At 56.8% G+C, this 12,500-nt stretch overlaps 2 protein-coding genes across 2 annotated transcripts in view; both read left to right on the top strand.

Annotated features, from left to right (window-relative positions):
• lyst (lysosomal trafficking regulator) overlaps positions 1–8,148 on the top strand; it is a 29,268-nt gene extending 21,120 nt beyond the window's left edge. Inside the window, exons 31-55 of the mRNA XM_029835658.1 lie at positions 1–125; positions 216–425; positions 602–778; positions 850–926; positions 1,005–1,193; positions 1,486–1,631; positions 1,701–1,797; positions 1,892–1,953; positions 2,041–2,096; positions 2,164–2,316; positions 2,739–2,983; positions 3,166–3,232; positions 3,304–3,460; positions 3,757–3,897; positions 3,964–4,181; positions 4,250–4,480; positions 4,569–4,758; positions 5,099–5,315; positions 5,396–5,543; positions 5,675–5,814; positions 5,878–5,975; positions 6,050–6,206; positions 6,761–6,832; positions 6,907–7,114; positions 7,376–8,148. The exon at positions 1–125 is cut by the window's left edge and continues 72 nt beyond it. Of these exons, the coding sequence (XP_029691518.1) occupies positions 1–125; positions 216–425; positions 602–778; positions 850–926; positions 1,005–1,193; positions 1,486–1,631; positions 1,701–1,797; positions 1,892–1,953; positions 2,041–2,096; positions 2,164–2,316; positions 2,739–2,983; positions 3,166–3,232; positions 3,304–3,460; positions 3,757–3,897; positions 3,964–4,181; positions 4,250–4,480; positions 4,569–4,758; positions 5,099–5,315; positions 5,396–5,543; positions 5,675–5,814; positions 5,878–5,975; positions 6,050–6,206; positions 6,761–6,832; positions 6,907–7,045 (3,512 nt within the window). The 3' untranslated portion in view covers positions 7,046–7,114; positions 7,376–8,148. The remainder of the gene's footprint in view (positions 126–215; positions 426–601; positions 779–849; positions 927–1,004; positions 1,194–1,485; positions 1,632–1,700; positions 1,798–1,891; positions 1,954–2,040; positions 2,097–2,163; positions 2,317–2,738; positions 2,984–3,165; positions 3,233–3,303; positions 3,461–3,756; positions 3,898–3,963; positions 4,182–4,249; positions 4,481–4,568; positions 4,759–5,098; positions 5,316–5,395; positions 5,544–5,674; positions 5,815–5,877; positions 5,976–6,049; positions 6,207–6,760; positions 6,833–6,906; positions 7,115–7,375) is intronic.
• A 321-nt stretch (positions 8,149–8,469) lies between these two features.
• LOC115249611 (guanine nucleotide-binding protein G(I)/G(S)/G(O) subunit gamma-4) lies at positions 8,470–12,462 on the top strand. Its single transcript, XM_029835477.1, has 4 exons — positions 8,470–8,714; positions 9,345–9,448; positions 10,976–11,828; positions 11,920–12,462. Exons 2-3 carry the CDS (start codon positions 9,350–9,352, stop codon positions 11,102–11,104), a joined length of 228 nt encoding a protein of 75 aa, XP_029691337.1. The 5' UTR covers positions 8,470–8,714; positions 9,345–9,349; the 3' UTR covers positions 11,105–11,828; positions 11,920–12,462.
• The last annotated feature ends 38 nt before the right edge of the window (positions 12,463–12,500 follow it).

The raw sequence follows: 12,500 nt of genomic DNA, 5'->3' as shown, positions 1-12,500 counted from the left end.
CGCATGAGAGTGGCTCTGCCTCCGTCCCTCACTCTCCAGGACCCTTTAATCTGCCACCTGCAAGTAAAAAGAGCTTTCAGAAGGCCGTGCTTAAACTCATGATGGATGGGATCAAAACCAGTCTGGTGAGGAGACGTCCACTACGGGGATGTGTTTTTGACCTTTGTCTACTGTCGCATCACGAGGGGCTAATTTCAGTGGTTATGACCCCACAGGGCAGCACTGGACGAGGGGGCGCTCCGCATCATCAGTGGAGAAGGATCTTATGGTCGTGTCGGGACACTTTCCGCGTGCAAATTGGCCGCCTGCTCGTCCACACGCTTAGCCCCGCACTTCCCCTGACTGACAGGAAGGAGGCGCTGGAGTTCGTGTTTGATGCCAGACATTTAGACATCCTGAAGGAGAGCCTGAGCCCAAGCCTGGAGGTGATGCCTGGCCCTCACACTTGTCTTCTATAGCTTATTTCTCTGTGTCTGCAGAGGGAAGAAATGTTGCGCAAGACGTGTTTTCATGCTCTCAGGGAGGTTGTGATGCGACAGTTCGTCGGGCTGTTACTGCTTTAAGTTTCTGTCTCCATTTTATCATTGTGTCATCTACTCAGCATGGACCAAAGCTGTCACTCTACCTGCACGAGATGCTGCATGACCACAAAGACAGTCTCACCAAGGACGATCAGAACGCCGTGGGTGTGTTCATGACCTCGCTCAAGCTTTGTGGCCACCGCTGCATTCCTCCCAACGCCGCTCACAAGCAAGATCTGCTCAAGGCCATAAAAGAGGTCCGTTTTTAGTAAAACCTGCATTATCACAGGAAAAGAAAGAGTGAGTTCTGACGGACTTATCCATGCAGGAGAAACTCAAGTATGAAACAGAGGAAAGAACAAGCAGAGCGGCTTGGGAAAAGAAACTGGTCAACACCCAGAGAAAGTAATTCCACCGTCTTGGATGCTGTTGTGTGTGTTCCACCCTGAATCATTAACTCGGCTCTTTCTTAAATCCTTGTAGTCTTATTTCGCGGCTGGATGGGAAATCCAAAGACATATCAAAGATTGCAGCTGACATAACTCAGAACGTGTCCCTGCAACAAGGCATGGAGAGGAAAAAAGTGATCCAGCACATCAGAGGACTCTACAAGATAGACCTGAGCGCCAGCCGCCACTGGCAGGAGCTGGTGCAGCAGCTGACTCATGACCGGTGGGCTTCTGATGGGCCGATGGATCAGCAGTTCACTCATTAATTATGCACAAGTGCTGCATATGTGCAGCGCCGAGTTAGCATCTCTGTCCCGCTATGCTAATGGGATTATGCCTTGCTTCTTATTCCATGACTTGAATCTCAACAATACATTACTAAGTGGATGGAATATAAAAATAGTTGCATTAGCCCCTAAAGTGACCCCGGACACTGAAAATGTAAACGTTTCGGCCCAGCGAGGCGATCCTGTTGGTTATATTGAGACTATTTGCTCATTTCGATCTGCTTTCAGTGCCGTTTGGAACGACTCGTCATCCTACCCTACGTCTTGGCAGTTGGACGCCACAGAAGGGCCAAACCGGGAGAGGCGGCGGCTCCAGAGATGCTACCTCACCATTCCAAACAAATATCTGTTGAGAGACAGACGCAAGGCCGAAGGTGAGGAAGCCTTTTAACAGCCACCCTGTGGACAGAGGCCCTGTCATCTAACCCGATTGTCCTGTTCAGACCCAGCAAAGGCAGCCTTGTCCTTTCTGTTCGAGGATAAGACGCATTCCTCCTTCTCCTCCACTGTCAAAGACAAAGCCACCAGCGAGTCCATCAGGTGGGCCAGCAGGAGTTGGGGAGGGTGGCGTGAGCTACAACTTGTTCTCCTAAAGCAAAAGGCCGCTTGCTTTACTCAGCTGTGTTTTCACCAGGTTCACCAGGCGGTGCGTCAGTGTGGCGCCATCCAGAGAGACATCAGGCGAGCTGCTTTTAGGTACGAGCACGGCGTGACGTCTTGTGGCGCCTGCAGGAACTCTGAGGCCCGTCTTCTTTCTGTACGTGACTGTGTGCTGTCTCACAGGAAAGTCTGGCATGTATTTTGTGGAGGACAATGCGGCCGATGCTCATGACAGCCAGGTGAGGGACAACGCCGCCTCGCGTGAAGACGTGAGCTGACTGCTCAACATTGAAACTGTTTGTCCAGAGTCTTCACGGGGAAACCGAGGCGCCGTCTTTCTCCTGGACCTATGAAGAGATCAAAGAGGTGCACAAGCGCTGGTGGCAGCTCAGAGACAACGCCGTGGAGATCTTCCTAACCAATGGCAGGACGCTGCTGCTTGCCTTTGACAACACCAAGGTGGGCGACAGGCTCCTGGAGTCACCGCAGTAGTTTCCCATAATAATCATCCTTTCACACCGAGCAGTTTTCAGGGCGCCGTGTCTCATTCATGCTCAATATACCTCCTGGCAACTTCCTACTAAACTGGACTACAGAACCATGTACCAGGATCAGGTTCTCTTCTTCTCAAATCCAAACAGAATTGAGTGTTTAAACGTTTACTGCATAGAATTTGGAACATTTCTTTCTTCCCACTTGGGGTCTCGGACCTCTTCAATAGAAAACCTTTATTTTTGATGACCTGGGAGTGATGTTTTCTGGCTCATTTGGCAGAGCCCGACCTCACCGTGTGTCACTCATTACAGGGCGGTGCTCCCGCTCTGATCATCCCCACACCAGAGGTGACAACATGAGGCGGCTTTTTCTGCTTCTTGCCACAGTTCCGTGATGATGTCTTCCACAACATCCTGACCTCTGACCTGCCCAACCTGCTGGAACACGGAAACATAACGGCGCTCACTCACCTGTGGAGTTCGGGACAGATCTCCAACTTTGAGTACCTGACCCACCTCAACAAGCACGCGGGCCGCTCCTTCAACGACCTCATGCAGTACCCCGTCTTCCCCTTCATCCTGCGGGACTACACGAGCGAGACGCTGGACCTGCAGGACGCCAGCATCTACAGGTCCAAGGTTTTCCTTTTCTCTGCAGATCTGTGGCAGCTTTAACGCTTCTTTCCTAACCCTTCGGGTTTAAGAGCTTCCTCTGGTAGCAGCAGCTGCACCCTGCACCAGAACCTGGGTCGTCTCCCTTCACCACACACGTATCGCTCCCGTCTGACTTTGCTTTCCCTCTGTGGTCTCGCAGGAATCTAAGCAAACCCATCGCAGTGCAGTCCAAAGAGAAAGAGGACCGTTACGTGGATAATTACCGGGTAAATTCCGTGTCTTTGGTGAGCTTCCCGGATGTTTAAATTGCCTCCTAATCACCGTCTTTGCTATGAAGTATCTGGAGGAGGAGTACAAGAAGGGCGTTCGCGAGGATGACCCGATGCCCCCCGTGCAGCCCTACCACTACGGCTCCCACTACTCCAACAGTGGCACCGTGCTGCACTTCCTGGTACGAATGCCTCCGTTCACCAAGATGTTCCTGGCTTACCAAGGTGAGTTCCTCGAAGCTGCTGCCTGTAGAGCGTCAGAGAGCCTTCGTCAGTACGGCAGACATGGAACAGCCCAGTAAAAAGCTTCTTTCATCCTCTTTCTTGTCTCTGATCAGCACTTGCCCTCCTCGCTCCTCTGTTCTTCTCCTTTCCTGGTTAATCTCCTCCCTCTGATCCTCTGCGGCGTCTTTTTTATGTGATGAGAACTGTATTCAGTAAGCTGAGTGTCTCAGGTCATGAAAGGCGATCTGCTCAATTAGTGAGTGGAATCTGTAATCAGACGATCTGTTCTTCCTCAGACCAGAGCTTTGATATCCCGGACCGGACCTTTCACTCCATGAACACCACGTGGCGCCTGTCCTCCTACGAGTCCATGACTGATGTGAAGGAGCTCATCCCGGAGTTTTTCTACCTCCCAGAGTTCCTTGTCAACAGAGAGGGTAAAGGTCCTGGACTAGCGAGAGCGCACTGACGCTCATGTTAAATGTCACACTTTGCTCCTCCAGGCTTTGACTTTGGGGTTCGTCAAAATGGAGAACGGGTCAATCACGTCAATTTGCCCCCCTGGGCCCGCAATGACCCCCGCCTGTTCATCCTGATCCACCGACAAGCGCTGGAGTCGGACCAGGTCTCCCAGACGCTGTGCCAGTGGATCGACCTGGTGTTTGGTCTCAAGCAGAAAGGCAAAGCTGCCGTCCAGGCCATCAACGTGTTCCACCCGGCGGTGAGCAGCCGTTGCTTCTGACTCTGGACCCTCCTGAGAGGAGCTCACGTCTTCATGTTCTTCCTCAGACGTACTTCGGCATGGACGTGTCGGCGGTGGAAGACCCCGTGCAGCGGCGGGCCTTGGAGACCATGATCAAGACTTATGGACAGACGCCCAGGCAGCTCTTCAGTGGCTCCCACGTCAGCAGGGCCGCCTCCAGGGTGCTGATGGAGGGGGAGCTGCCCGCAGCCATGGGCCTCCTGGTCCAGCTGGCATTTAGGGAAAGTCGGGAACAGACCAAGGAGATCACCTGTCCGGTAATGTCCTCGGTGTCCTCGGTGTCCTCGCTGTCCTCCACACCGGGTCAGTGCGGCCACCGCTGACGTGTCCTCTGCTTCCTCGCAGAGCCCTCTGCCGTGGATCAAAGGTCTGAAGTGGGGCGAGTATGTTGGCTCGCCCTCCACTCCCGACCCGGTGGTCTGCTTCAGTCAGCCGCACGGAGAGAGGTTCGGGTCCCTGCTCGCCCTTCCCACGCGCGCCATCTGCGGCCTGTCCCGCAAGTTCTGCCTCATGATGATCTACAGCAAGGAGCAGGGTGGGTGCTGCTCTGCACGCTGGGTGGTACCGGTCAGGGCCAGGGCCAGGGCCAGGGCCAGGGTCAGGGTCAGGGCCAGGGTCAGGGCCAGGGTCAGGGCCAGGGCCAGGGCCAGGGCCAGTGCCAGGGTCAGGGTCAGGGTCAGGGTCAGGGTCAGGGCCAGGGCCAGGGTCAGGGTCAGGGCCAGGGTCAGGGCCAGGGCCAGGGCCAGGGCCAGTGCCAGGGCCAGGGCCAGGGCCAGGGTCAGGGTCAGGGTCAGGGCCAGGGTCAGGGCCAGGGTCAGGCCATACGAGAGGAAGCACCAGGGGGTCTTTGTTGAATGCTGTCTCCACCTGTGCAGGTGTTCGCAGCATGCACAGCACAGACATCCAGTGGTCGGCCATCCTCAGCTGGGGCTACGCCGACAACATCCTGAGGCTGAAGAGCAAGCAGAGCGAGCCGCCCATCAACTTCATCCAGTGCTCCCAGCTCCACCAGGTAGGCACCAGCTCCACCAGGTGGGCACCAGCCCCGCCAGGTGGGCACCAGCCCCGCCAGGTGGGCACCAGCCTCACCAGGTGGGCACCAGCTCCACCAGGTGGGCACCAGCCTCACCAGGTAGGCACCAGCTCCACCAGGTGGGCACCAGCTCCACCAGGTGGGCACCAGCCTGGTGTCCAGTGTCCCACTGTCTGTGCCCCCCCCAGGTGACCAGCTGTGCCTGGGTGCCCGATGGCTGTCAGCTTTTCACGGGCAGCGAGTGTGGAGTCATCACCGCCTACAGCAACCGCTTCACCAACACCACGGTGGGTTACCATAGCAACGTCCCCTCGTAACCTTCGCCTCCGCACCATTATCCCACCCCCACCCCGGTGCTCGCCGGCATCGTTGGTCACGTGACACCTGTGCACGCCGTGTGCTGCTCTCTGACCCTCAGCCCTCGGAGATGGAGGTGGAGTCTCAGGTGCACCTGTACGGACACACGGCCCAGGTGACCGGCCTGTTCGTCTGCAAACCCTACAGCGTCCTGGTCAGCGTGAGCAACGACGGCACCTGCATCCTCTGGGACCTCAACAGGTGCGTGAGTCCACAGGTGGAACCCCCCAGTGATGAGGTGCGCTGAGCTGCATGTCCCTGCAGGTTGTGCTACGTCCAGAGCCTCGCGGGACACAAGAGCCCCGTCACCGCCGTGTCCGCCAGCGAGACGTCCGGGGACATCGCCACGGTCTGTGACTCAGGTGAGCCCCCGTCGGTCCAGGCGCCGTCGCGATGTAAAGCCCAACGTTCCGAAACCCTGCGCCTGTGTCGCCAGTGGGCGGCGGCAGCGACCTGCGTCTGTGGACGGTGAACGGCGACCTGATCGGCCACGTGCACTGCAGAGAGATCATCTGCTCCGTGGCCTTCTCCAACCAGCCCGAGGGGATGTCCGTCAACGTGATCGCCGGCGGGCTGGAGAACGGCGTGGTCAGGTGAGCGCCGCCGTGCCTCGTCTGTGCGGTGTCATATATTAAAAACGCCCAACACCACCATTCGATTCGTGAATAGTTATAATGTATTAATTCTTCACCCAGATTCCAACACCATATCCCCCCCCCCCCCCGTAAACACTCAGTTCTAGGTCTGTCCCAGGGTTCCTGGAGGCCTCCGTGCTGTGTGAGCGGCGCCATTCGTAGGTTTCCCACCGTTGGAATGTTCGCGGTCCATAAATGTCCTCAGTGGCGTGTCCAGAGGCCTCCACCAGTGAAACGTTCTAAAGAAAAAAAGTATAATCTGAGGACGGCGTCCACGATTAAAACGTTGAATAATAATCCAATCTGGGCCGAAAGGTGTCCATCAGGTTGCTGCCAATCGGCCATATAGCTGAAAACCACCTCCCGTCCCGCTGTCGCTCCTTACGTCTCCGTGGGAACTAACCCTAACCCTCATGACCCCTGACCCCCCCGTACAACAAACGGGGAACATTATAAACAGTCTTATACATCCATCACAGTGGTCACGGCCTTGACCTGTCGTCCCGCTGCAGGTTGTGGAGCACCTGGGACCTGAAGCCGGTCCGGGAGATCACCTTCCCCAAGTCCAGCAGACCCATCATCAGGTGGGCGTCGGCCACCGCGCCGTCTTTCCTTTGATGCTTTGCTCTCAGTGCTGATGTGTGCGTCCCTCCGGCAGCCTGACGTACTCGTGCGACGGCCACCACCTCTACACGGCCAACAGCGAGGGCACCGTCATGGCCTGGTGCCGCCGCGACCAGCAGCGCATGAAGCTGCCCATGTTCTACTCCTTCCTGAGCAGCTACGCCGCCGGCTGACCTCCGACCCCTGACCTCCGAGCCCTGACCTCCGAGCAGGAGCTGCAACTCTCCTCCCCTCCCCTCCTCTTCCTCCTCTCCCCTCCCCTCCTCCTCTCCTCACGTGACCTCCTGCCCCCCCTCCTCTCCCCTCCTCCTCCTCCTCCCCCCTCCTCACATGACCTTCTGCACCCCCTCCTCTCCTCTCCTCTCCTCTCCTCTCCTCTCCTCTCCCTCCTCTCCTCCTCCCCCCTCCTCACGTGACCTCCTGCCCCCTCTCCTCTCCTCCCCTCCTCTCCTCCTCCCCCCTCCTCACGTGACCTCCTGCCCCCTCTCCTCTCCTCCCCTCCTCTCCTCCTCCCCCCTCCTCACGTGACCTCCTGCCCCCCCCTCCTCTCCTCCCACTCCTCTCCTCTCCTCCCCTCCTCTCCTCCTCCTCCTCCCCCCTCCTCACATGACCTCCTGCCCCCCCTCCTCTTGATAGTATTAAATGTACAGAACTTTATATTTATGGGGGGGCGACAGACACTTTAGGATTCAATGTTGCGTTTGTGTGTTTGTCTGAGCTGAAGCTTCCTGTCCCCCCCCCCCCCATGCTTGGAGCCAGGGGGGGGGGGGGACCAGCCCCTCGTGGTGCCTGGGAGACCTCCTGCTCTGTGGGGGCGAGTCTGGGCGCCTGTCTGATCACCAACAGTTGCTCCTCCCATAACTGAGGGGGGGCCTGAGGAGCAGCACCGTCCACTCCTGGCTGAACCCCCCCCCCCCCAGGAAGAGGTTGAAACACCTGAAGCTGCTTTTGAACTGACGCTGAGACCAGGAGGAGCCCCCGCCCCCCCCCCCGCTGCTCTCAAGGTCGCTGTCGTCACCTGGACTGAGCTTCAAGGTCGAATAAACTCCGCCCTGAAGCCGTGTGATGCATCCCTTTGATCTGAGGCTCCGCCCACCAACGTCCTGGTGTGTCCTTATTGACGGGATCTTCTGGTTCCTCCCTCGTGCACGCTCGTGCACGAGCGTCCACAAGTGTGGTGATGTCTGAGGTGTGTGTGTGACTGCGTGAGGACGTGGACGAAGCTTTTGTGTCTTTAAGTTAAATAAATGTGAATAAAGTGACTGTTGAAGAGCGACGGAGCGTCTGTGTGTCGACAGAACCGGACCGGTTGGATCCGGTTCTGGTTCAGAAACAAGCTGATGTTGCTTCACTGCGGGGTTCAGCTCATTTAACGTTGACACGGTGGGGGGGGACCCGGTGACGTCAGAGCCGATGGACGGCCGGAGGGGGGAAGCCTGCAGGTCTCAGGTGCCTCCCGCGCGTGACTGCAGCCGCACGCGCTCATTGTTGGAGTCGTGCAGCGCCGCCGCGAGCAGCAGGACACCGCGGACGCGTCGCGCCTCCCCGGCCGCTGCCGCCCCCCAGCTCCGCTCTCAGCGCGAGGTCCCCCCCCCCCCCCCCCGTGCGTAGCATCGGTCCACGCGCGCCGCTCACCGAGACCTCCGCCCGGATCTCATCTGCCTGCGCGGAACACGCACGAAGCACCGGGGCGACATCGCGAGCGGCAGGATTAACGCGCACGAAGAGCGGCCGGGATTCCCTCCTGATATTTGACAGTTATTTTTTACGCGTGCGTGTGCGAGTGCGTTGGGTGGAGTCAGCCCGGAATCCTCCAGATTGGAAGAAGCACTGGCACATCAGGTAGGTCTGCTCCTGACACGCGTTCATGCGCGCACACGCATCGCGGCGCGAAGGAACGCGGCTCTTCTCCATTTTGCTGGAGCAGAATCCCGCTTTCATCGTGCGTGATTTGCGGGGTTCTGTGAGCGGGCCCGCGCGCGGCGCGGCGCGGCGTTGACTCGCTGGTTTCGCAGCGACAATCAGCGTCGCTCCGGGGGGAGAAAAGCGTGGCTGGCGGCGGCCTGGTGCCCCCCCACCCAGACGCGGAAATAAATCCGAGTCGATTGATCCCCCCCCCCCCCAGAGATGCTCCACGTTACTGGGGGGGGGGGGGCTTCCTAGAAGCTGTTTATTAAGAGAATGTGACCCCCCCCCCCCCCCCCCCAGTAACTGGAGGTTTCTCCAGCTGAGGAGGAGCTGCTGATGATGATGATGATGAGCGGCCCAAAGGAACTTGGTTCTAACGTGATGGTTCTAACGTGATGGTTCTGACGTGATGGTTCTAACGTGATGGTTCTGACGTGATGGTTCTAACGTGATGGTTCTGACGTGATGGTTCTAACGTGATGGTTCTAACGTGATGGTTCTGACGTGATGGTTCTAACGTGATGGTTCTAACGTGATGGTTCTGACGTGATGGTTCTTCTCCAGGAGCCATGAAAGACGCCGCCGCCAACAACAGCACCGCCAGCATCTCCCAGGCCAGGAAGGCTGTGGAGCAGCTGAAGATGGAGGCCTGCATGGACAGAATAAAGGTGCCCCCCCCCCCCCCCCCCCCCCCCCCCCCCCACCTCACCTGTAGCACCTCCCACAGCCCCCCCCTCACCTGTAGCACCTCCCACAGCCCCCACCTGACAGGTGTAACCGGGGTATTAATGCTGCTTTGATCAGGGTGGAAGTGGGTCCACACAGAACCGAGCAGGTGCTCCGGGTTATGGTGCGCTGGCTATTAGCATTAGCATTAGCAATGGCTGAAGAGCTCGGCTGATCTGAGACTTTTACACATTCCAGCCACATTAGGAATATTTAGGAATATTTGGGTTCTTTTCCAAAAATCTCTGTTACATTCTGTCATGCTAGGCTGCTAACAGTAGCATCTGGCAGCTGTGACGTCATGCTAGGCTGCTAACAGTAGCATCTGGCAGCTGTGACGTCATGCTAGGCTGCTAACAGTAGCATCTGGCAGCTGTGACGTCATGCTAGGCTGCTAACAGTAGCATCTGGCAGCTGTGACGTCATGCTAGGCTGCTAACAGTAGCATCTGGCTGCTGTGATGTCATGCTAGGCTGCTAACAGTAGCATCTGGCTGCCATCAATAGATTCGTTTAGAAAACACTGATTTCATTTTCAGATTTATTTAGGAGTTTGTTGTGGCTTCGACTTTGACAGTGATAATTAATCATTTATTAACATTAGTTCATGAAACAATCAGCACAAATAGGGAGAAAGTTAATGTAATAATGTTTTTTAAAGATGAGGGGGTGGCAACAGGGAGGGGCAGTAACACCGAGGGGGGCAGTTATGTCCCAATGTTACAGGTGGTGGTTGGTCAGGTTGTTCTTGGTGCTGACGCTGCAGCTGTTAGCTGTTAGCTGTTAGCTTGTAGCAGCAGGGCAGAGGAGCTAATCTGAGCTGAGTTGCCAGAACAAAAGTGAGAAGTTTACAGGATTAAATCAAGCTTTAATAAAACAGGATCAAACTCTGCAGTCTTCAAAGACTGGAGCTAAATGCTAACGTGGCTCAGTTAGCATTTTGCTCCACTGCACATCTGCAGCCGGGGGGGTTTAACAATAACGCCGCCGCTGATTTAAATGCACGATTTGAGCGGAAACATAAATAACAATTATGATAATAGCGATAAGTAGCCGTTTTAATGCTTCACTCACCTCCGCCTGCTCGTTTGCTGCGTTAAAGTGGATCACCTGTTAATCCGCTCCTCCAGTAATTAGTGGAACACCTGCTGGAGGCTTGTGCTGGTCAAAGGCCTCCGGACGCGTTAGCGGCGAGCGTGAGGAGGTCAGGAGCTCCACATCACGCCCCTGCACCCTGCGCTCCGCACGTGCCTGGCTCCCCTTCACCTGAGCCCGAGGAGCCTCTTTCTGTTTAGCATCTGCTGCGTTTATTTCCAGGGAGCTAACGAGCTAACGAGCTAACGAGGATCAGAGGAAGCATTTTTCCTTTGATGTGACGCGGTCAGTTCTGGCTAGGTTAGCACTTCCTGTTAGCTAACATGCTCCTCCCGTGCACCGCGGCGCTCTGATCTCCACATCTGGATGTTGCAGGTGTCCAAAGCCGCCGCCGACCTGATGGCGTTCTGCGACGCCCACGTGCGCGAGGACCCCCTCATCGTGCCCGTGCCCGCCTCCGAGAACCCCTTCAGGGAGAAGAAGTTCTTCTGCTCCATCCTCTGATGAGGCGCCGGCTCCTCCGTCTCCAGCGCCGCTGAAGCTCCCGGCTGCAGGACTGAGTCCAGCCTCGCCGGGTCGGTTCTGACCCGGTGGCTGAGGGTCGGGGGGGGGGGGGGGGGCGGCGCCCCACCAGGGTCTTGTCTTGTTACTTCAGTAGGGTTGTAATTGCTTTCTTCTAGAACTGCCTTGCTCATGAGCTTTTCCTTTCTTGTGCTCGACCTCAACTCGCCTCAGGAAACAGAAATTTGCCCCAGCGACGATTTTTAGAAAAAACAAAAGCAAAAACAGACGCATCACTTCCTGTCGAACCAGAGGCGCCGACCGCTGCTCGCCAGGTTTTTTATCCTTTGTAGCAGCTAAAGTCTAAACTTCTGGGCCGTCGTTTCCGTGGCGACTGCCTTTTTTCTACTTCCCCTCGGCTCCGCAGCGGCCAGGTGGTGGCCCCGCCCACTCTCAACCCACCTGATCACACACCTGATCTCTTGTTGTTGGAGCGTTTCTGTCGCTAGTTGAATTAGCATTTGCTCATTTTTACCACAATTGTTCTGAATATCGTCGTCAGTCGTGTTCGTTTGTGTCGCACGAGCGATCCGAGTATTTCCTGGGCTGGGCGGATCCCCTGGGAGGATCCCTTAGGTGGATCCCCTGGGTGGATCCCTTAGGTGGATCCTCTGAGAGGATCCCTTAGATGGATCCCCTGGGCGGATCCCCTGGGAGGATCCCTTAGGTGGATCCCCTGGGAGGATCCCCTGGGAGGATCCCCTGGGCGGATCCCCTGGGCGGATCCCTCAGGTGGATTCCCTGGGTGGATCCCTTAGGTGGATCCCTCTTGAGGATCCCCTGGGTGGATCCCTCAGGCTTTTTGCAACAAGGTTCCTTTAAATCTGAGGAGGATTTCCTCCCTGAACAAAAGCGTGAAACGTGCTGCAGGATGACGGCCGCCTTTATTTCGTGTACAGTTCAGAAACCTCTGAGGTCGTGACCTCGGGGTCGTGACCTCGGGGTCGTGACCTCGGGGTCGTGACCTCATCTCAGTGACGGTGCCAAATGTGGGACACGAAGGCTCCAGCGGAATGTTGCATGACTTGTTTCTGTCTGAGCGGGAATGTTGTTGTGTGGATCGTGCGCTTTCGCCACCCTGCACACGGCTGGACTGGCGAGTCGATGGCGAGGCGGCGGCGAGTCGGCGGCGAGTCGACCGCGTCGGCGGCGAGTCGACCGTGTCGGCGGCGAGTCGACCGTGGCGATGGCGAGCAGCTGTATCCATGAGTGGCGTTATCGTTTTGCTAAGACAACACAGCATTTTAGAGGCTTTGTAAATCCTTTGATGGATCAAACCAATTAAAAGAAAACCAACCGAATGTTCCCTCGTCTTCTTTCTGCCATCCCATCTCACCGT

The sequence above is a fragment of the Takifugu rubripes genome, chromosome 4 (genome assembly GCF_901000725.2).
Source record: "Takifugu rubripes chromosome 4, fTakRub1.2, whole genome shotgun sequence".
In the NCBI taxonomy this organism is placed as follows: Eukaryota; Metazoa; Chordata; class Actinopteri; order Tetraodontiformes; family Tetraodontidae; genus Takifugu; species Takifugu rubripes.
Note: the sequence above shows the minus strand (reverse complement) of the source record. Positions and strands in the feature narration are given on the sequence as shown.

Excerpts from the sequence above, each read along its gene's own strand:
- LOC115249611 (XM_029835477.1), top strand. The coding sequence starts at position 9,350 with ATGAAAGACGCCGCCGCCAACAACAGCACCGCCAGCATCTCCCAGGCC. Across the intron at positions 9,449-10,975 it reads CCTGCATGGACAGAATAAAG|GTGTCCAAAGCCGCCGCCGA; the intron begins GTGCCCCCCCCC and ends TGGATGTTGCAG.